The following is a 24,416-nucleotide window of genomic DNA, read 5'->3' as shown; positions in this document are numbered from 1 at the left end:
CTACTGCAGGTATTAATGATTCTCTTGGAGTGTAATCAGTAAGACCACGTTGCAAAACAAAACAAACAATACCAAAATCCCCAAAAAGCAAAACATACCTGTATTTGGTTTGGGTTACTTTATTGTAAAAAAGATTTAGCAAAATTGAAAATTCATAAGAAAGGAAGAAAATAATAATGAAGGAAATTGAAAGGTGATTTGGAAGAAAATCAGGGAGTAATGAATTTTACAACTCACCCTATGACTAATATCTTCATCTCTTTCAATAGCAGGTTATCTGTGCGGAGAGGACAGCTGGAGGCACCGAGGAGCATTAGATTAGATACAAGGACTTACCTTGCAGAGGGTATTAGAGAAGAAAGGCCAAGGGGATAGTGGTGAGCACTAAGTAATCTGTAAAAGAGAATATTAACGTAAATAATTATTATTACCACATCCTGATTAGGGAGGAAATATTCTATCTAAACAGAGGAGCTGAGAGACAGTAAAGTTGAACAGCTTGTTTTAGGTCAGAGAAAAGGGCAACTCAAATCAAATCATTACGAGTGACAATTGTTAAACATCTGTTCCATGTTTAGCATCAGTCACAGGACAATGTGGATACAAAGATGATTGAACACAACCTTGAGAAGCTCACAATCTAGAGGCATAATATATGATCATGTCACAAAGGGCCCTGTTTTGGTTTGGCAAAGCTGACAAAATGCAATATACCAGAAATGGACCGGCTTTTTTTAACAATGGGGATTTATCAGCTTACAATTTACAGTTCTTAATGGTAAATCACTAATAATATCAAACACCTCTTATTCACAAATGTTTCAGACAAAAAGCAGCCAAAATTGAAAATAACCTCTAAAATTATCAATAATACAACATTATTATGAAGTGTTTTATATGCTTTTATTGAACAATTACTAGGTATGATGAGAAATAATGGCAGGCAGTAAATGTGTTTGAGTAGGGCATCCAAGTATTATATACTTACACAAATTTAAGTGAGTCAACATGTAGAGCAAATGATTGTAATGTAATGTAAATAATAAAATATATGTACAGAACTACAATCTTCTTTACTGACGATATACTTTATAAGTTCAAATATAGGCACGAAGACGATGGAGAAATTTTATTCTGCGGTCTGCTTCCCAAGTGCACAAACTGGTAATATTTAATATGTTAAAGCCAGAGATATATCACAATTGAGTGTGTGTATGTGCATGAATGCTTTTTTTTTTGTTAGAGTTGCTTTATAGAATAGTTAAAACATAATTTAAAACTTAAATTCGAAATACAATGTTGGTAGAACCCCTGAATTACTTCTGCAGAGCCTTTAATGTTGGATGGTTTGCAGACACTAGATCAAGAAAGGTTTTGGCTAAAATTGATGCTGGACTTTAACTTGTAAATGGTGAGGATTTCTTTAAAAATTGTAGTAAAGGATTTGAGAAGACCAGAAGACCACATATGTCTTTTAAGACAGTAATTTTAACAGGTTGAATTTGACAGGGAAAGGAAGCAATAATATAGATGAAAGAAAATGAGGTTGTGAACCAAGGAAGGGTGAGTGAAATCAGGGGTTGGTGTCAAATTTCAAAAATATTTTATAAAGAGGGAAGTATAAAGATAAAAGCATAGTCTTTAATACCATACAATCTTGAGTTTAAATCCAGTCTGACATTTTCCATATTTTATATTTTATATTTCAGAAAAATATAGAAAGTATCTAAGAAACATGCAAGTTTACAAGGTATAATCTTTTAACAAGTTCACAGGGTATAAACTTTTAACACCTGAATAGTACAAACAGACACTGGTCCAGAAATTACCTTACATTTTGCCGTCTTGCAGCTCTTCCTAACTATTGTACCATAGGAGGTGGATCACACGGAAGATCAGAGCTGAGATTTGAACCTAGGCAGCCTAGGTTCTTTACCATTTTGCTATGATTTGATTTGATTCTGAAGTTGTGCAAATTCATCCTGTGAAAATCAAGAGACACTTATAATTTGGAATATAAAGGAGATGGGGGTGGCAGAGAAAGACAGGAGAGAAGATCTACTATGCCAAGTTAAGAGACAGGGACTTTGGATCTTAAAGGTTGTGGGGGGAGAAACCACTGAAAGGTTTTAAGCAGAAATAACATGATCAGATTTGCATTTGTACAAGATCACTCTGATGGGTTTTGCTCCTTTAAGTGTCCTTAGCACCTTAACATAATTTTTATTTTCATTCCAGGAGGTGAGCTTTCTCCAACCATATCATGCGATAACTAATTTATTTTTCCGAGAAAACTACATTTTAAGGAAAACTCAATTCATTTTTTAATCCATTCATTGACCAAATACTTAATTGAGTACATACTAGTAAACGTAAGGTACTACTTCAAAGAATCTGTGAAAACACAAGTTACAAAATAGGCAAATTAGGGGATGATGATTTGCACTCTAACACAATTTTTAAATTTACAAATTTATGTAAAATTTCAGATGTTATTTGAACCCACTAGAGGAAAATTATTTGTTTGAAAAAATTTGTTTCCATGTATTCAGTGACCATTGTATAAAATGAAGCATGTATGTATTTTTGTAACTGACTCATATGACCTAGTTAAAAACTCTCAAATGCCCCTGATTATCAGCTTGTAGGAACAGACCACCTTTAAGGGCAGGATGTCAAATCTTTCAATAATGAGGGATGCTAAGGCGTTATTTTAAGAAAATTTAATTTTTGTGAGCAAAGAATGATGATTTACAGTCTGGATAACTCGGAGACACTGTCTGCATTCATTTGCTATAAAGATATCATACAAATATACATGCTATTGCATAATACAAAATAAACTTTCTTCATTGCCTGTCTGGAATCAGATTGTTTGTTTAAAGGCTTTGTATTCAATTCTCCCAGTTACTAAGAGTTTGGAAGTTAAACTCTGAAAGATTCCAGAAAGAAAAGTTTCCAGAATATATTTTCCATAAACTGCCCTTTAAAGCAAGGGGGAACTATTCTTACTAACTTAGAAAAGTTCAGATATTTTTTTTTTAATAGGCTTTTACACAGACCAACACTGAAACGGCTTTGTGGAACTAGAAGGAAATCTGTAGCCAAGTACTTTTCTATTGTTTATTCAATCTAAAGATACACATTCTTTATTTAAAAAGTATAAAATGAAGTCATAGAGCCATCAAAATACAAAATGTGTTCTGAACACGAAGTAATGAGGCTGAATTTTTCACGAGACTTAGTCACATGGTATAATACTTAATATGTGTGTCCTATTCTCAGCCAGGAGCAAGAGTGAGACAAGCCAAGAAGAGTGAGTCATATGACCACAGTAAAGCAAATTGTTAATGCTGTTTTTCCATTTCATGTGTCCTCTGGAAGGGCAAAAGTGGAAAAGCAGAACCAATCGTCAGTGTTGGCTTTTCACATTCTGTCAGTTGCAATACAACAGCTGCAATGTGCTATACTAGGACTAACAAAATGGGACTTGAATTCTAATACCTTAAATTTCCTTCAATCCAACATCTTAAAATCTGTTGAAAATATAGCACATTCCTAAATTAATTTCTCCTTGGATAGTCTAACTTAGCATTCTGTATCCTCATGGATTTTAACTATAACATTCATAGGTAAAAAGAAAGAATTCAGAGCTAAAAGTACCATGAAAGGGCAAATGGACTTATTGATTGTTCATTGCCTTAGTATACTTGCTAAGGAAGCCAAGATCACATATATCTTCTTGCATGTTTTGCTCTGGTTCAAAACAAACAGCTATGTTCCCAGGACTTGGTCAGACCTTAATTAAATAACATGTTTACTGTGCTTCTATATGGTCCTTCCATTCTGCTAGGTGCCCAGATGGTTCTGAGGAACTCAAAGGTCAGAAGATGGACTGCCAGAGTATGTAGGTACCACGCCAACCCAACACTGCAACTGGAATAAACTTGACACTTATTGAATGCTGATAATGGAGTCAGAGGCTTTGCAAGAGTTATCCCATTTGAATCACATGACAGAGTATTATAATCAGATCCTGTTTTGCAGATTAAAACACCGAGGTTAAGTTATGTAATTTGCCTAAGGTCAAGTTAAAGAGATACAACCTGCATGCTTGTCTGTGCTGTTATCTCTGGGGTTTAGTAGCAGAAAGATTCTGGGAAATATAGACATGGATGATGGGGAAAAAGGGTGAGAAGGTGTGCTTTCAAAGATCAGGTCTCAGAGGCCCAGGCCTAATCTTGTCCTTCGGCAGGCCTAGCTGGTCCCACCCCGTGGCAGACGGCTGGCAGCAGGTTTTCACAGAAAACTATATAAGCCGGGGTCAGGTGGGGGGCGGGAAGGACACTGAAACAGGAGAATAGAAAACTTGTCAAAGCGAGGTAAAAGATGTAAGGGGTCTCGAGGAGTGCTCCTTTGCTGCTTACACCAGTCATACCCTGACTTGTAAAAGCCACAAGCCCTGCGAGATACCTTTCCGCGCGGGTTGGGGCCCGAACGCCGGCCAAGGTTTATCCTCTGACCTTGAGGAAGACGGAGACTCCCGCTCCCTCAAACCTTAAGGGCTAAGGAGCCGCGGCAGCAAGTGCGCACCAACAAAGCCTCCTCGAACACCACGGAAGAGGAAACGGCGGCTGCGGGGCTGGTAACTTTTTTTTGACGGGTGGCCTCTACGCAGAGCCTCGGCTTTCTACTGGGCGCCCCCCACCGCTTCGCTTCTTTAAAAGACCGCAGCAGGCAACCATTCGCCAGCGCGCAGCGCCGACCGCCCCGAGGACGTCACCGCCGCCCGGTCGAGCCTCCAGCCCGTCCCCCCGCCCGCCTTTACCTTCCTTCTCCAGTGACGCGGCGGCGGTCTGGGCAGCGCACGCTGTCACATTTACCCGCGTGTACTCCAGCCTGCCAGTCTTCTCCTGCGGCGGGGTCTCGAAGATGGCGGCTCTCAAACTCCTCTCCTCGGGGCTTCGGCATTGCGCCTCTGCCCGCGGCGTTGGGGCTGCCTGGAGCGGACCCGCTCTGTCCAAGGTAAAGCGCTGGCGGAAAGGAAGACTATGCGCGGGAAGAACGCGGAGAAAACCCCGAAGAGTGTCCGCGTTTTCTCCTCTGCCCTCACCCACCCTCCCCAGCCTGGGAGCTGGCATCCACGGAGCGGTGCCCCGAGCACGGAGATCCGCCGAGGCGTTCCTTGTCTCGCCGCTCCTTCGGATGACCTCCTTGGCTTAGTTCTGCAGCCGCTTCCCCAAGGGACTAGACGAGGCAAAGAAGCGGGCGGAGAGGCTGAGAAGGGGAGGGAGGACGCCGGGCAACTCAGCCGCGCCCTTTCGGGGCCTGTCAGCGTCTTCCCTAAACGCTTTGCCGCTACGCCGGCAGCGTCGCGCCCTAGCTGCGCCCGCCTTTGAGAAGGGGCTCTGGTAGCCGCAACGGCGCAAGAAGTGGGTCGGTTCAAGGAGGGGAAGCGGTGGAGGCAGCAGGGCGGGTAGGTTTGCACCGATATTGGGGATATTGGGGCGGGAGCGCCCCTAGAGGCCGGGAACTGGGGTCGTGTTAGCAAAGGCTTTGCGCGACCTCATCACCCAGGGAATGGGTTCTGGGCGTGGTGGGGGTGGAATTTCGCTCCCCACCCTTCCCTCTCCTGTGTTGTGCCCGAACACATTGGTAGAAAACGGGACCCGAAATGGGGTGTTGGCCACGGAGGGGCCAGGGCGTCTTATCTGCCAATTGGAGAAACCTGCCGAGGTGTGGCAGTGGCTTGCTCGCCGTCAGTTTCCCGTGGCCTCCTCGGATCCGGGCTAGGGTGTTTACATTTTCAAAAACCGTATGACAACCTGTTCCGTCCTATTGCTGACTCTCACTGCGTAGTATCAAGAGGCACCCTCGCAGCGGATTGTTGTTTGATGCTTGTTTTTGTACCGTGCATCATCCCAGGCTGAAAAACCATGCTCCAGTGAGGTTCTTGTCCGAAATCTTCCCGGCTGAGCACTGGAGCGGAGCGCTAGGTCCAGGAAGGTGGCTTTACCCGGCTACCTCAGTGGTGGCCTCTTCCTTGGAAGGGAAAATGCAAAGCGATGCTTTTACTTAGTGTAGTGAATATTGTTCTGAGCTTAAAAGCATGCCTTACACACAGTACATACTGAGGGAGAACTCCTGCCCCGCCCCATTGATTTTTCATTTTCTGAGCGCAGTGAACGCAGAGGGGCCGCAAAGCCTCTTCCGGCAGTGCTAGGGAATGATTAGAACTGAATTATTTCACTCTTGGATGCCTCGTTTGGGAAGCATTTTGATAATCGCAGATAACTGTGGATATATAATTAAAAAAGAATTTGACCTTCTGTCAGATTGCTGCAGGCACCGAGGTTGATACAAGTCTTCATGGCAATATCCTTGGGCCAGGTCAATTAACATTCCCTTCTTTGGCAGTTACTTATTTGCCTAAGTGCAATTTATTCACCTGGAGTCATTCCCACCTTGAGTATATCATTAAAGTATTTCTGAAGCACAGCAAACCTTTTCTTAGATGGCAGGACCACAAGTTATGGGTTTTGCAGTATCTTATTAAAAGTTCAGTTCAACGTTTGAACTGTGCCTTTGGCGTTTGTCATAGGTCCAGCTGTTTCCAGAGTTGGTGGTAATTTCTCCCTGCTCCAGCTAACAGTGCTTAAAAGCAGACTGCTATACTCACCCCCGGAGTTTCTGATTTAGCAGGTCTGGGATGAGGTCCAATAATTTGCCTTAAGAGGGTCCTAAGGGATGTTGATGTTTGGGGCTTGGAGACCACACTTTAAGAACCACTGGCCTAGCTCAAAGCATGGACTTAGGTTTCCATAGACTATCTGAAGATATCTTTCTCCTTTACTATGGGGGTGAGGGGGTGACTTTTAATTCTATTTTCCATTCAATAAAGAAAATCCATAGGGGGAAAAAATCATAAAATGACCACAAACACTACCTGCCTCTCTTTCTGGAAACTATATTTTCCCAAATATCTTTCCAACCCTCACTTTCTTGAGGTGCTGTTCTTCTGTTGTACTTGCTTACTGGTCAGCTGCTCCTGGATGCCACTTGGCATCTTAAAACTCTTTCTGATCCAAACTGAACCATCATAAAGTGGCTTTTCCTTTCCTTGTTTTTTTCATGATGGTCAACAGCAGCACAACCCACCTGGTTGTATAAGCTGGAAACTTTGGAGCTGTCCATTTCGCTCTTCCTGACATGTTTGCATCTCTGCTTGAAATATCCCTTTGTGCTCTTTCTAACAACCCTCCTCTTACAGCATCCCAACTGAAAATATTACAAATGTCTTTAAATTTTTGTAATTGTCTAGTGACTGTTACCCTAGTAATTTGTAAGCTTCCTCATAGCAGGAACTACATTGGTTTCTTGGGTTTTGTTTGGTTTTTATTTTAAGCTTCGTGTTCCCAGTATTTAGTTTAGTTGATGCAAAAGAAATATTTTTGAATAAATGAATGAATGAGCACACCCCCCTATCATTTTCCTGGTTCAGTGTGTCACATGAGATTTTGTGACAGCTCTCTATTTAAAAAGTTTTGCTCCTTCCTTATGGAAGGATGACTCAAACCTCATAAAGTGGTATTTAAGGCCTTTTCCAACCTGCTCATCTACTTCTCCAGCCAGATCTTGATGAAATGCCCTCTATAGAGCATGATCCTGCAGGTCCTTGTCTATACAGAGCCTTTTCACATTTTGTACCTTTACTCTTGCTGTTCCCCATGTCTGGAAAACCCCTCCTTATTAGTATTTTTCCTCCTGGCAAACTCCTCAACGTTTCTGACCTTTCAGGCAGAGTTAGTTGCCCTTGAGTCTGTGCTTCTATGGAATGCTGTGCATGCCTACAGTGTTGGAATAGAACATGTATGTCCCCTCAAAAACAGAGTTCACCGATGCTAGCATACATGTCTTTGTTTTATGGAGAATTGTGTCAGTAACTCCCTGGAAGCTTAGTATAACTAAGTTAGTGTCAGTAACTTCCTTTAAGCCAGCCCCTTGAGATTTGTTTACACCAAAGAAGGGTAGTTGCAAACATTTAGGCCATTAGAACTTGGGTGGACATTAGCCACTGCTGTACAGCAAGATTATTCAACACATGTTGCTACCTTCTCGTGGCCAGTGATGCCATAGACTTCTTGCAAGACTTAAATGTTTTTGTACACCAGCCCATTACTGCCTTTTCCTCCTAGCATTGTCTCAACCCTTTCCCTTCCCACTTTGGTCTATCAAATTTTTATACTGAAGTGAGCAGTATCAACTTTTCTGTGTCGTGATTTATTTAACTATAAGGTGACAAGGTAAATATCACCTGGGAGTGCAGTTCCATTTCATTAAGATATAATTTACTTAACCATTAAAAAAATATATACTTTGTCGACATTCACTGAAAGATCTTCAAAAAGAAGTACATTTTCATTAAGTTCTGGATTATTGGTTGAAGGAAAAAATTAGGTGAAAGAAATAATGATAGAATTGGTTACAAAGGAAGGTACTTGGTGGTCATAGGATAAAATTTAGTTTCAAAGTAGAATAAGACTTCACAGGTTAAGTGAAAGAATTTGAAGAGAGGACAAAGGGTGAAGATGGAGAGAATTTTAAAAGGAAAAATCAATTAAGTGGAAAAAACTTGTAAGAATTTTGATTACTTCTTGTACTTCAGTACTGAGTCATTATTTTCCTCCCTCCAAGTAGTAATATCAAACTTACAGCAACACTAAAACAAAATTATGCAGAAGGCAAGAAAGTGGAAAACCAAAATGGAATACTTTATGTGAATATAAAGGAAGGCCTCAGTGAAAAAATCACCCCCCCCAGAACAAATAGATATCAAAAGTTTAAAATTTATTACTCTTTTCAACCAATTTGAAGGTTGGTTGGTTATTTATTTATTAATTTATTTATTTTGGTAGCTGATGGTACATGGGTCTTTTTACATCATCGTTCTAGTATTTAAAATATATTAGAAGGTAGCGGTCAGTTTATGAGGGGTTTAGAGCTCCCCTTGAATTCACTTATTCAAGAAAAAATTATAGATGTTTGCAGAGATGTAATTTTCCCCAACTCCTTACCCAAGGTGTTGGAAGTGGCAAGATGTTCCTGGATTCCCAGAGATAGGCAGTGTGGGCAGGGAGGAAGCTGGTGAATAAAACAAACAAAAAAGCTCAAAGGCAATGCCTCTTGCTTCAGCTTCTTCCCAGCACTATGCAGCTTGCCCAGCTTGGCTTCAGGCCTTGAAGATCTCCAGCAGACGTTCTGGCTCAGACATCTCAGACATCCAGTCTCCTCTTTGCCCCACTATCTGCATTTACACTGTTGCTTTCTCCCAGCACTCTCTTTATGCAGACTGCCAACGGTGAGACAGTGTAACTTGACTGCAAATAAAATAAGCTTGTCAAAGTGCATATTAAAATCAGGTTCCAGTTTTTGAAAACCCTCAACAAAGATCACATGAATTAATTTTCTACAATATAGGTCAAGTTGCCATAAAAAAATATTTGTGTGTATGTGTGTAGGGAAGCATGGGAGGTTAAAAATCAAAACCAAAGTACAGTAAATGACAAATACTGCCTTGGTGGAAACTGGGAAAAGGCTGCATTCCTGAAAGGAGACCAACATTCCCCCTATGGGCGTATGGCTTCTGCATACAACATTATTTAATCTTCACAAAATCCCTGGGAAACAATTATCATCCTTTTGTAAATGTAAAAGTAACCTCCCTGTTTCCCCTCCCCAACTCCCCCCCCCCGCCCAAAGAAAAAGAAGCTCAGCGAGGTTAAGTACTTTTCTCAGGTTCACAAAATTCTGACTGAACTAGAATTTGAAACTAGGCTATTTTTGGCCCCAAGCTCACTGGAGTGTGACCCATTATGCCACATTGTCTTCCAAGCTAGGTGGTAAGTTTTCTGAAGGCAAAAACTATCTTAGTTTTTCTCAGTAAAAGGATATCAAATATCAATATAACAGATAATAAATGTCAGCAGGTATTTGTTAACTGAATATATGAATAATGAAAAAAACAAAAACAAAGGAGTACTCGTAAATCCTTCATTTTCTTTTTTAAGTCTGTCTCACATTTCCGGAAAATATGAGCCTCTTTTATTGCCTTTAATTTTGGCAAACGATAATCTGGGCAAATGTAAAACATTTTTTTTTCTAAAATATTTGGGATTTTTTTTTTTGGTTGGAGGGGCAAGCTCTCCAGTAATTTCTAACTATAATGAAAACACTGCCAATCCAATTGGAAACAGGAATAGCATATCTGATGAGTCTAAGGCTATACTTCTGTTTTTCTTTAAGAATTCAGGTCTGCAGGATTCAGGTCTCTGATTTGAGAGATAAACAGCTCTGAGCACCTTCACCCTCCAGCCTTCTTAGGTATTAGAATTCTCTAATTTTTTTCTCCTTCCTGTAGAGGCTCTGACTCTGAATATAAGGTTTCCTTTACCTAGGTGAAGTCAGCAGAGAGATATGAGGAAGAAACTGGAAACTCACATAGATATGTTGAATATAAATAATGAAACAGAAGTAGAATAACCAGAAAGCGGCTTTTAGAAAAAACACGGAAATGGGCTGTTTTAGTTTCCCAGCTGCTCTGATCAAAACCATATAATGGGTCAGTTTAGAAACAGGAATTTATTGACTCATGGTTTCGGAAGCTAGTAGAGGCTTGTTTCCTTCCACGATCAGTATATGCTGGCCAGCTGGCAATCTTTGGGGTTCCTTGGTTTTTCTGTCACATGGCAGTGCATAGGGCGGCATCTTTTCCTTTCTCCTCTGGGTTCTGTTGACTTCCAGCTTCTGGCTGTTGCCTGGGGCTTCTATCTCTGTGGCCTTCTCTATAAGACCTGCAGTAACAGGATTAAAACCCATCCTGATTCAGCTGGACCACACCACAACTGAAGTAACCTCATCAAAGTGTCCTATTTACAATTGGTTCATACTCACAGGAATGAATTGAGGTTAAGATCATGTTTTTTTTTGGAATACATAAATCCAAGCCCCTACAGGGACATATATTGAGGTAGAAGAACTACTGTGATAGAAAGCAAAAAAGTTGGTTCTGGTCTTGCTTTGTCACAGATCTAGGTAAATTACACAGTCTTTATAAGCTTCAGAAGCTTGACCTGTAAAAAGAATTGGTTGAATTAGATATGTTTGCATTTTTCTTTTTATTTATTTTCTGGAAGATATCCTCAACTTTATTTTCTAATCCTTCTATTGACTCTTTTATTTAGGCTACCAAACTTTTAATTGTCAAGATTGAAAATACATCTGGTGAGTATGTGTGTTTTAAACAGAAGCGAATTACTCCTTGCTGCTTGAGGATAGAAAAGAGGGGAAATTCTGTTGTAGCTCTAGTATTTTCCGTTTTATCTCTGCCTCCACTTAATTCCTCCATGTCTGGACAGTGTGCTAGGGTGTAAAATTCCTCCCACTCTTATCTCCCTCCTAACCTGAGCCTGACTAAGGTTGAAATTTGAGGAACAAATATCTGTGTAACTACTACTTTTGCAAATCTCATTTTACTTTCTCTCAGTATAGTTGCATTAAATAGTGTCTCTTACTAATTTATATATTTTATGAAAGGAATTTTGGGAAGAAGAAAGGAATGACAAAGTTATTTTTGCTATTACCTTGGCGACCTCAGGTTGTACCCCTGTGGGAGAGTAGCTCTTTGTTAGTTGGTGGGTGTGAGTTTCCAACAGTTATGGATTTATTAAGGTGGCCGTATATCAGCATTCAGATGCCATTCTCTCTATTCCCTATCTTTTTAGGTTGAATACATATTGGGAATAAAGGACAGGTGATGTTGAGTATGATTGATTGATTGCGGTAGAATCCACTTTGTAATTTTCTCCTGTCCATGTTTTGAGTAAAATAAAAAACAGTTTACAACAGATTGTTATGAATGCTCACTAGATAACCCATTTTGGACCAAACAGTGCACTGTGGTATGGCTAGCCATGCCTCTCTTGCTGATAATAGTTTGCTACTTTTCTACAGCATCCATCAAATTCAAGCCCCACAGGGGGATGAGTCTTTTTGAGTGCTGTTCTTTATTTGTCCTTTTAGGAGGCATTCTCTGACCCCTCATCTTGGATCAAGGGCTCAACCATGTAGTATTGATCATGCTATACTTGGTTCCCATTAGGTGACAGTTATATCTTAATCCATACTGCATTGGAGAAATAGAACAGTAGATGCACTTAGCAGGTTTTCAGTAAATATGTATGGTTGAATGGAGAGTTAGATTGCTATCAGGAATTGGTGCTCATTGATACTGTTGTTGGGAGTTTGAGTCCCAGTATGTGAGCTATCTATTGAACTCTTTTTGATGGTCACAGGTGACACAGTTATGTCTCTCTCTCAAATACATGGAAGAAATTAATCACAACAGGACTTTGATGATAATCTGGGGATAGAGTATGTCCTTCATACTATTAAGGATGAACCATGTCACATCCCAGCTTAGCCCCAAGACCAAAGGACACACCAGGCACAGAGTCAGACGTGAGTTTAATGGACGTACTTACAGGAGATAGGTTGTTCCACAGCGGCAGCGGGCCGAGAAAGATGCAAGTTAGCGCTCCCCAAAAATGGGGTGCCGGGGGTTGATATAAGGGTTAGGATAAGGGAGCTGTGAGAATGGAGTTTCTGCAGGGTCTTGTGACAAAAAGGTCTGGAGATTGTTATCCACAGTGAACAGGGGAGTCTCAATGCTTTGTTAACAATACATTCTTTTCCTCCCCTGGGGAGGTCTGATGACTTTTAAGGTCTGTCCAGTCAAGTAGGTGGCTACGTGAAATCACTTGGAGGAGAGGGGGCCTGGGCCCTGGGTCCCCACAAACCACTTAAAGTTACATTCTTTTACAAGAGTCATGGTAAAGTTATATAAAATCTAATAAATTGCTATACATGCAAAGTAAAGATGTGTCTCCAAATGATTATTCACTTAAATATGTTTTTTAATTGTTTCAGGGATGTGTTTGCAACTTTTCAACCAGCACTGGTCTCCATACCAAATTTTATACAGATTCAACAGAAGCTGTAAAAGACATCTCTGATGGTGCAAAGATTCTGGTTGGTGGTGAGTAATGGCATTGTTTTCCTTTTTTATGATAATATCCTTGTGGTTTTAGCAAATCAGGGAAACCACAATGGCAAAACTGTGTAGTTTTGAAAGGCTGAAAATGACAGTTCTTTTTGTTACAGTGTCTCCTTCCTGAAGTTTAGCAAGATTCCGTGCTTACTAAATCTTTAGTACTTACCTTTTTTCCTGTTATTTTGCAAAGCTGAAGTTTAAAAACTTTTTAAACTTTCTGTTGTGATATCTTATCAGTGCTTTGAAAAATCACTAGATCCTGGGGAATTCTCTTTAACTTAAAGACTTCATCTGCCCTGCCTTAGCTACTTCTGGTTTCCTTTTTTTTTTTTTTCTTCTTCCTTCTATTACTCATTATTTTATGAGACATAGAGCAGATAAGCATCTGTCTGTTCTTGAATCCTCCAAGTTTTAGTGCTTTTTTTTTTTTTATGTGGAATACCTTTCAAAACTTCCTAAACTTGCTGCCTGATTATTATAAATTTTGTTGGATTTCCAGATGTTGTTTACAGGGTTAAAGATTTATTTTCAGAACTGTTCTCTATTTAATATTCATTAATTCATTCCTTAATTCAACTAACTCATTTAATGTCCATTTTAAATACAATACTATTTTAGAAATTGTGGAAGATGTAAAAAAAAAGAAGGTTATTTGTCCAGCTTCCAATTCTGCAAAATCTTCTCAGGCATATTAAACACATAACGCTCAAAAAAGTAACTGTATAGGGTTGAATTGTAAAGTGGGACAATAATAGATATATAGCTTAGTGCAAGATGAGCAATGTATAGCCACAGCTGATTGTACTTGGCATTATATTTATGATTCAAAGATGTGATGGTAACATCTGGTGCTATATAGTAGTGCAAAGCTGCATGACCATTTATCAAGTGCTGGGATATATCTGTGAATGTTGCTTAGTAGATCTAATAATATATTTGGTTTTCTTTTTTCTTTTATATTAAAAAGAATAACACATATGTTTTCCTGAAAGAAAATTACCCTCTTCACGAATTGTTTATCTTTTGGACTTATAGGTTTCGGGTTATGTGGAATTCCAGAAAACCTTATAAAAGCTTTACTAAAGACTGGAGTCAAAGGGCTAACTGCAGTCAGCAACAATGCAGGGTAAGTGTGCATTTTTAAAATAATGGGCTTGAGAGAAATGACAGTTCTCAATATTTAAACAAAGTTTATCAATGAAATAACAATTTCCCCCATTTACCTGAGCAATATGCCCAAATATTAAAAAAAAAAAAAAAAAAAAGAAGTGTTTAACAAGGTCAAGAGTGGAGGTTACATTTGTCCAAATGTTTTTGGTACTGCCCTTCGTAATTCTAAATAAAACAAACTTGCATGATTTTATATCTTCTTAATTTAATGTGCTTTTATTTTTCTAAACTCAAAATATACTGTTAAAATTAGGGTATATATTTTTCACATTGAATCTGATGTTAAAAACGAGAAGTTCGGATTTAAGGGCTGATTATGATTACTGAATCATTAGATAGGTATTCCCTTTTCCTTTCTGGTATATTTGAGTGGACAGAAATACCTGAAATCTGAACTGTAGTCCAGCTGCCTTGATCTCTGATAATGATTTATCTTGTGCCCTTGTGATTGTAAAAACCTTGTGACTAACCTTCACTTGTACCCATTTATCCAGTTTTTTGACTTTGAAGTCTTATGATCACTAAAGACAGCCCCTAATGTTTATTAATGAAGGGTCTTGGGTCAGCTCAAAACTAACCCACCCCAATTCCAAATTTATCTTGATAACCAAAGGTGGATCTGACCAAAATGGGCCTGCCTGACATGCGCACTAGCTTAGACTTAACCTACAAGTCACCTGTACTTCATTATAATAGTAAAAATCATGCCCATCATCATATTAAAACCACCATTTTCTTACATACGTTCTGTGACTAAACATGTAATCATCTGCGCATGCTCAATAATTAGATCACTTCTAATTACATCATCTGGGGCCATTGTGTTCATTATCCTAAAACCTGCCCATCTTTTGATACTATAAAACTATCAGAATTACTACAGTTTGGGGACACAGATTTTGGGCCGATAGGCCAGCTGCTCCTGCTTTGTGCCTAGCGATAAACTCTTTCTCTCTTTGAAACCTGGTGTCTCAGGAATTGGTCACGTGAGCCCACTGGGCAAAAAATCCACTGCTTTAGTCTGGTAACAATGTTTTAAACTTTAGAGGTGTTCCTTTATGTTGTATGTTATTATAAATCATTAGCTCTTTGTTTATAAAGCAACATGGAAATCAACTTGAAATCTGTTTCAACTCCTTTCTTTTGATTATGCCATTACTCTAGATGATATATAAGGAAATACTGTTAATCAAAAATGTTGCTGGTCTTGGTAGAAAGAGGCGGATATGTAGCTGGCACTTAGGACAGTAGGATCACATATTAAAATAATCAACAAAGCCATAACATTTTAATAATGGTATGCACATTAAGGTACATTTAGTCATGAAGAAAAAGCACAAATATTTGTATATAGAATGGAGTCATTAGCTGTCTTTCAGCAGAAAAGCAAAACTTTAGAGATCTTAGATTAAAAAAATCAACCAAATTGACAGTTTAGCTTATTATTATAAATGCAGGTTAGAATGAATAGCACAGATTATTTAGGAAACAAATTGATGCTACTTTTGTGCTCATTCTTCCTTTTCTGAGTTTATGACACTATTTTCATCTAGAATGGTTTCCTACCTCTTCTCTGCCTATCCAGATATTACCCATCTTTCAGGTCTCAACTCAAGTTCTATACTCTGTAGTTCTCCCAACTGTAGAACTTCTCTAGCCCTCTCTGATCTTGCCCCTTTCTGAATTCCTTTAGCAACTTTTAGCATTTCTTTATATACTGAACTGTCTTTGTTCTCTTCGATGTACATTACCTATTGATTCTGTGTCTTATACTTGTTTTGTGTTCCTACTGTGCCTAGCTTATGAATCCCAGAGTAGCTGAGTGTTGAAGCTGGATGGATGTGGAAGATCATCTGTTTTAGCTCCCTCACTTAATAGAGGACACTCATCTGTGATGAGAGAAGTATTACTTGTTCACAGTTCCTTGATTTTTTAAAAATGCATCCCATGCCTTTTGATCTTACTTGATTAAAAATACTTTTGATTATCAGTACTTTGTTAGGTTTTCCAGATAGTTGGAGATTACAAGGAATGCTGCAGATTAATATAAATTCTTGGTACATTGTAGGTACTGAAATATTCATTGAACACAAAGCAGTTACTTTGCAAACATCATTGATAGTTGATTCTCTTAATTAGCAGAGTTTACATCCTAGGGGTCTATAGGAATAAGGCCTTGTTTTGGCCTTTAGAGTAAAAAAAAAACACAAGTATCCTCTGTCCTTCAGACAGTTAACCACACCTATCATCAACATCTAGAGAGAAACTTGGGTGGAGCTTTATTGGAGAACCAAGGATATGATTTGAATTGTGGAGTAAATGAAGAGAACTTGGAGTTAAAAGTAGTAACTATTTTTCTCATTTAGAAAGGGCTATTCTATGGAAGAAAATGCCTGAATTGAAGTTTTCCCAAAGCTCAGGCCTCCTGATTGTCTTATCTTTTTTTTTTTTTTTTTTTTAACTCATCAATAAGACCCATTGTCATTGGATAGCACTATCTTGTAATGCAGTATTAACTCTTGATAAGATAAACCCTCCTTTAGGGTCACTTACCTGAATTAGTTCTTTGATGTGGGCTGATTAGGGAGGTAGGAAAACTTGAGCATATGCCTTTCGTTGATTTTTGGAGGACTTTGGCATGTGAGTTACAAACCTGTATCAAGCAGAAGTTTCAAATTAAATTAAATATCAACCCATTGAATCACAGAGCAAAGGGAAGGATGGGTGTGTTAGGTCAGTTTTGCTTATTTTCTCATGACCAGATTATTTTAGACTGAAATTCTTGAAGGGGGGGATTCTTTAATTATATCTGATAATATATATGTACCTGTGCTGTTGATTAGAACACTATTTCTTGTACATGGTACTAGACTAGGCAAGAATAGGAATTCTGCGAGGGCCCCGTAAGCAGTTCCTCACCTTAAATAGAATTTCTGGTTAAGTTCCAATAATCCAGTGACTTTAAACTTCGGGACAAAGGCAAATGGCTCGTCTCTGTTGTGCTTTCTTTTTTCTTTGTTGAAAGAGCTACAGTTCTGAAAACTTCAGTGGAGAGATCTAGGCCACCTTGGCTGATTGGTAGTTCCACAAGATTTGGTTATTTCTACTGAGAAGGGCTAACCACTTCCTGAAATGTGCACTTGAACTGCTGTGCTCAGCTCCCAGAAGACTTCATTTGTCCCGTATAAATTAACTCATTAAGAGATGCTTTTGTACATGGTTTTTTTTATTAGAAATGTTGTGTTTCTCATTTGCAAAAGATCACGTCTTTCTTTTCTTTTTATACTATGAGCTCTTAGGGGAAGAAAATTACCTTATGCTTTTTTTTTTTTTTTTTTTTTTTTTTGGTTTTAAACTTTTTATTGTGGCAATATGTATACAACTGTCTTGGTTTGCCTGAGCTGCTATAACAAACACCACACACTGGGTTGCCTTAAACAACAGGAATTTATTGGCTTGTGGTTTTGAGGCTAAAAGAAGTCCATCCAAAATCAAGATATTGGCAGTATTTGCTTTCTACTGGAATTTTTATGTTCTGGTACAATCTTTGGGGTTCCTTGGCTTGAATTTCTGACTCTAGCCACAAGATAATGTCTTCTCCTTTCTGGTCTCTGTGACTTCCTGGTTCTATTTATAAGGCCTCCATTAATCTGGATTAAGACCTATCCTGGTTCAATTCACCACTCCTTAATAAAAATAACATCTTCAAGAGGTTCTCTTTATAGTGGGTTCATACCCACAAGGATATTGATTAAAATTAAGAACACATGTTTGTTGGGGTACAAAATTCAACTTACCAAAATCACTTTCAAGGGTAAAGTGCTGGTAATTATATTGCCTAATTCATTTTTTTTTTTAATCATTTTATTGAGATATATTCACAAACCACGCAATCATACAAAACAAATCGTACTTTCGATTGTTTACAGTACCATTACATAGTTGTACATTCATCACCTAAATCAATCCCTGACACATTCATCAGCACCCACACAAAAATAACAAGAATAATAATTAGAGTGAAAAAGAGCAATTGAAGTAAAAAAGAACACTGGGTACCTTTGTCTGTTTGTTTCCTTCCCCTATTTTTCTACTCATCCATCCATAAACTAGACAAAGTGGAGTGTGGTCCTTATGGCTTTCCCAATCCCATTGTCACCCCTCATAAGCTACATTTTTATACATCTGTCTTCGAGATTCATGGGTTCTGGGTTGTAGTTTGATAGTTTCAGGTATCCACCACCAGCTACCCCAATTCTTTAGAACCTAAAAAGGGTTGTCTAAAGTGTGCGTAAGAGTGCCCACCAGAGTGACCTCTCGGCTCCTTTTGGAATCTCTCTGCCACTGAAGCTTATTTCATTTCCTTTCACATCCCCCTTTTGGTCAAGAAGATGTTCTCCGTCCCACGATGCCGGGTCTACATTCCTCCCCGGGAGTCATATTCCACGTTGCCAGGGAGATTCACTCCCCTGGGTGTCTGATCCCACGTAGGGGGGAGGGCAGTGATTTCACCTTTCAAGTTGGCTTAGCCAGAGAGAGAGGGCCACATCTGAACAACAAAGAGGCATTCAGGAGGAGACTCTTAGGCACAAATATAGGGAGGCCTAGCCTCTCCTTTGCAGCAACCGTCTTCCCAAGGGTAAAACTTATGGTAGAGGGCTCAACCCATCAAACCACCAGTCCCCTATGTCTGTGGTCATGTTAGCAACCATGGAGGTGGGGTAGGCGAATACTCCTGCATTCTCCACAGGCTCCTCAAGGGGGCACTACATCATTTTTTTTTCCTTATTTTTCTTTCTTGCTTTTTTTTTTTTTTTTTTAACTTTCCCTTCTTTTTTAAATCAACGGTATGAAAAAAAAAGTTAAAAAGAAAACAAACATACAATAAAAGAACATTTCAAAGAGACCATAACAAGGGAGTAAGAAAAAGACAACTAACCTAAGATAACTGCTTAACTTCCAACATGTTCCTACTTTACCCAAGAAAGTTACATAATATAGCAACCTTTCTGTGAACTTGTTCCTACTATATCCATCAGAAATTAACAGACCATAGTCATTTCTGGGCATCCCCAGAACGTTAAAAAGCTTATCTGTTCTTCTTGGATTATTGTTCCCCCTTCCTTAATTACTCTCTACTGCTAGTTCCCCTACATTCTACATTATAAACCATTTGTTTTACATTTTTGAAAGTTCACATTAGTGGTAGCATATAATATTTCTCTTTTTGTGCCTGGCTTATTTCACTCAGCATTATGTCTTCAAGGTTCATCCATGTTGTCATATGTTTCACGAGATCGTTCCTTCTTACTGACGCGTAGTATTCCATCGTGTGTATATACCACATTTTATTTATCCACTCATCTGTTGAAGGACATTTGGGTTGTTTCCATCTCTTGGCAATTGTGAATAATGCTGCTATGAACATTAGCGTGCAGATATCTGTTCGTGTCACTGCTTTCCGATCTTCCGGGTATATACCGAGAAGTGCAATCGCCGGATCGAATGGTAGCTCTATATCTAGTTTTCTAAGGAACTGCCAGACTGACTTCCAGAGTGGCTGAACCATTATACAGTCCCACCAACAGTGAATAAGAGTTCCAATTTCTCCACATCCCCTCCAGCATTTGTAGTTTCCTGTTTGTTTAATGACAGCCATTCTAACCGGTGTTAGATGGTATCTCATTGTGGTTTTAATTTGCATCTCTCTAATAGCTAGTGAAGCTGAACATTTTTTCATGTGTTTCTTGGCCATTTGTATTTCCTCTTCAGAGAACTGTCTTTTCATATCTTTTGCCCATTTTATAATTGGGCTGTCTGTACTATTGTCATTGAGTTGTAGGATTTCTTTGTATATGCAAGATATCAGTCTTTTGTCAGATACATGGTTTCCAAAAATTTTTTCCCATTGAGTTGGCTGCCTCTTTACCTTTTTGAGAAATTCCTTTGAGGTGCAGAAACTTCTAAGCTTGAGGAGTTCCCATTTATCTATTTTCTCTTTTGTTGCTTGTGCTTTTGGTGTAAAGTCTAGGAAGTGGCCGCCTAATACAAGGTCTTGAAGATGTTTTCCTACATTATCTTCTAGGAGTTTTATGGTACTTTCTTTTATATTGAGATCTTTGGTCCATTTTGAGTTAATTTTTGTGTAGCGGGTGAGGTAGGGGTCCTCTTTCATTATTTTGGATATGGATATCCAACTCTCCCAGCCCCATTTGTTGAAAAGACCATTATGGCTCAGTTCAGTGACTTTGGGGGCCTTATCAAAGATCAGTCGGCTATAGATCTGAGGGTCTATCTCTGAATTCTCAGTTCGATTCCATTGATCTATATGTCTATCTTTGTGCCAGTACCATGCTGTTTTGTCAACTGTGGCTTTATAATAAGCTTCAAAGTCAGGGAGTGTAAGTCCTCCCACTTCGTTTTTCTTTTTTAGAGTGTCTTTAGCAATTTGAGGCATCTTCCCTTTCCAAATAAATTTGATAACTAGCTTTTCCAAGTCTGCAAAGTAGGTTGTTGGAATTTTGATTGGGATTGCATTGAATCTGTAGATGAGTTTGGGTAGAATTGACATCTTAATGACATTTAGCCTTCCTATCCATGAACATGGAATATTTTCCATCTTTTAAGGTCCCCTTCTATTTCTTTTAGTAGAGTTATGTAGTTTTCTTTGTATAGGTCTTTTACATCTTTGGTTAAGTTTATTCCTAGGTACTTGATTTTTTTAGTTGCTATTGAAAATGGTATCTTTTTCTTGAGTGTCTCTTCAGTTTGTTCATTTCTAGCATATAGAAACATTACTGACTTATGTGCATTAATCTTGTATCCTGCTACTTTGCTAAATTTGTTTATTAGCTCTAGTAGCTGTATCATCGATTTCTCAGGGTTTTCTAGATATAAGATCATATCGTCTGCAAACAATGACAGTTTTACTTCTTCTTTTCCAATTTGGATGCCTTTTATTTCTTTGTCTTGCCGGATTGCCCTGGCTAGCACTTCCAGCACAATGTTGAATAACAGTGGTGACAGTGGGCATCCTTGTCTTGTTCCTGATCTTAGAGGGAAGGCTTTCAGTCTCTCACCATTGAGTACTATGCTGGCTGTGGGTTTTTCATATATGCTCTTTATCATGTTGACGAAGTTTCCTTCAATTCCTACCTTTTGAAGTGTTTTTATCAAAAAGGGATGTTGGATTTTGTCAAATGCTTTTTCAGCATCTATTGAGATGATCAATTGATTTTTCCCTTTCGAGTTTTTAATGTGTTGTAATACATTGATTGTTTTTCTTATGTTGAACCATCCTTGCATGCCTGGAATGAACCCCACTTGGTCATGGTGTATGATTTTTTTAATGTGTCTTTGGATTCGAATTGCAAGTATTTTGTTGAGGATTTTTGCATCTATATTCATTAGGGAGATTGGCCGGTAGTTTTCCTTTTTTGTAGCATCTTTGCCTGGTTTTGGTATTAGATTGATGTTAGCTTCATAAAATGAGTTAGGTAGTGTTCCATTTTCTTCAATGTTTTGAAAGAGTTTGAGTAAGATTGGTGTCAGTTCTTTCTGGAAAGTTTGGTAGAATTCCCCTGTGAAGCCATCTGGCCCTGGGCATTTATTTGTGGGAAGATTTTTGATGACTGATTGGATCTCTTTGCTTGTGATGGGTTGGTTGAGTTCTTCTATTTCTTCTCTGGTCAGTCTAGGTTGTTCATATGTTTCCAGGAAATTGTCCATTTCTTCTACATTGTCCAGTTTATTGCCATACAGTTGTTCATAATATCCTCTTATAATTTTTTTAATTTCTTCAGGATCTGCAGTTATGTCACCTTTCTCATTCATTATTTTGTTTATATGGGTCTTCTCTCTTTTTGATTTTGTCAGTCTCGCTAAGGGCTTGTCAATCTTGTTGATCTTCTCAAAGAACCAACTTTTGGTGATATTTATCTTCTCTATTGTTTTTTTGTTCTCTATGTCATTTATTTCTGCTTTAATCCTTGTTCTTTCTTTTCTTGTACTTGGTTTAGGATTGGTTTGCTGTTCATTTTGTAGCTTCTTCAGTTGATCCATTAGTTCTTTGATTTTGGCTCTTTCTTCCTTTTTAATATATGCGTTTAGTGCTATAAATTTCCCCCTTAGCACTGCTTTTGCTGCATCCCATAGGTTTTGGTATGTTGTGTTCTCATTTTCGTTCGTCTCTATATATTTAGCAATTTCTCTTGCTATTTCTTCTTTAACCCACTTTAGGAGTGTAACTTTAGGAGTGTGTTGTTTAACCTCCAGGTATTTGTGAATTTTCTAAGTCTCTGATGGTTATTGACTTCTAATTGTATTCCATTGTGGTCAGAGAATGTGCTTTGAATAATTTCAATCTTTTTAAATTTATTGAGGCTTGTTTTATGTCCCAGCATATGATCTATTCTGGAGAAAGTTCCGTGAGCACTAGAAAAGTATGTGTATCCTGGTGATTTGGGATGTAATGTCCTGTATATGTCTGTTAAATCTAATTCATTTATCAGATTGTTTAGGTTTTCAATTTCCTTATTGGTCTTCTGTCTGGTTGATCTACCTATAGGAGAGAGTGATGTGTTGAAGTCTCCCACAATTATTGTGGAAACATCAATTGCTTCCTTTAGTTTTGCCAGTGTTTGTCTCATGTATTTTGTGGCACCTTGATTGGGTGCATAGACATTTACGATTGTTATTTCTTCTTGCTGAATTGCCCCTTTTATTAGTAGGTAGTGGCCTTCTTTGTCTCTCAAAACATCCCTGCATTTGAAGTCTATTTTATCTGAGATTAATATTGCTACAGCTGCTTTCTTTTGGCTGTAGCTTGCATGAAATATTTTTTTCCATCCTTTCACTTTCAGTTTCTTTGTGTCCCTATGTCTAAGATGAGTCTCTTGTATGCAACATATTGATGGTTCATTTTTTTTGATCCATTCTGCGAATCTATATCTTTTAATTGGGGAGTTTAATCCATTTACATTCAACGTTATAACCGTGAAGGCATTTCTTGAATCAGCCATCTTATCCTTTGGTTTATGTTTGCCATATTTTTCCCCTCTCTCTATTAATATCCTTTATTGTACCCATACCGAATCTCTTTAGTACTGAACCTTTCTCCAAGTCTCTCTGTCCTTTCTTTGTTTCTCTGTCTGTAGGGCTCCCTTTAGTATCTCCAGTAGGGCAGGTCTCTTGTTAGCAAATTCTCTCAGCATTTGTTTGTCTGTGAAAAATTTAAGCTCTCCCTCAAATTTGAAGGAGAGCTTTGCTGGATAAAGTATTCTTGGCTGGAAATTTTTCTCACTCAGAATTTTAAATATATCGTGCCACTGCCTTCTCACCTCCATGGTGGCTGCTGAGTAGTCACTACTTAGTCTTATGCTGTTTCCTTTGTATGTGGTGAATTGCTTTTCTCTTGCTGCTTTCAGAACTTGCTCCTTCTCTTCTGTGTTTGACAGTGTGATCAGTATATGTCTTGGAGTGGGTTTATTTGGATTTATTCTATTTGGAGTTCGCTGAGCATTTATGATTTGTGTATTTATGTTGTTTAGAAGATTTGGGAAGTTTTCCCCATCAATTTCTTTGAATACTCTTCCTAGACCTTTACCCTTTTCTTCCCCTTCTGGGACACCAATGAGTCTTATATTTGGACGTTTCATATTATCTATCATATCCCTGAGGTCCATTTCGATTTTTTCAATTTTTTTCCCCATTCTTTCTTTTATGCTTTCATTTTCCATTCTGTCATCTTCCAGGTCACTGATTCGTTGTTCAACTTCCTCTAGTCTCGTACTATGAGTGTCCAGAATCTTTTTAATTTGGTCAACAGTTTCTTTAATTTCCATAAGATCATCCATTTTTTTATTTAGTCTTGCAATGTCTTCTTTATGCTCTTCTAGAGTCTTCTTGATTTCCTTCATATCCCGTACTATGGTCTCATTGTTCATCTTTAGTTCTTTGAGTAGGTGCTCTAGGTGCTGTGTCTCTTCTGGTCTTTTGAGTTGGGTGCTTGGGCTTGGGTTATCCATATCGTCTGGTTTTTTCATATGCTTTATAATTTTCTGTTGTTTTTGGCCTCGTGGCATTTGCTGAACTTGATAGGGTTCTTTTAGGGTTTGTAGACCTATTGAAGTCCTTATCT

At 38.6% G+C, this 24,416-nt stretch overlaps 1 protein-coding gene across 1 annotated transcript in view; it reads left to right on the top strand.

The window, feature by feature from the left end:
- Nucleotides 1-4,407: 4,407 nt before the first annotated feature.
- LOC119506367 (succinyl-CoA:3-ketoacid coenzyme A transferase 1, mitochondrial-like) overlaps nt 4,408-24,416 on the top strand; it is a 36,899-nt gene continuing 16,890 nt past the window's right edge. Inside the window, exons 1-3 of the mRNA XM_037799394.1 lie at nt 4,408-5,025; nt 12,985-13,093; nt 14,144-14,234. Coding sequence (XP_037655322.1) covers nt 4,933-5,025; nt 12,985-13,093; nt 14,144-14,234 — 293 coding nt within the window. The 5' untranslated portion in view covers nt 4,408-4,932. The remainder of the gene's footprint in view (nt 5,026-12,984; nt 13,094-14,143; nt 14,235-24,416) is intronic.

This window comes from Choloepus didactylus, chromosome 11 (genome assembly GCF_015220235.1).
Source record: "Choloepus didactylus isolate mChoDid1 chromosome 11, mChoDid1.pri, whole genome shotgun sequence".
Taxonomy (NCBI): domain Eukaryota; kingdom Metazoa; phylum Chordata; class Mammalia; order Pilosa; family Megalonychidae; genus Choloepus; species Choloepus didactylus.
Note: the sequence above shows the minus strand (reverse complement) of the source record. Positions and strands in the feature narration are given on the sequence as shown.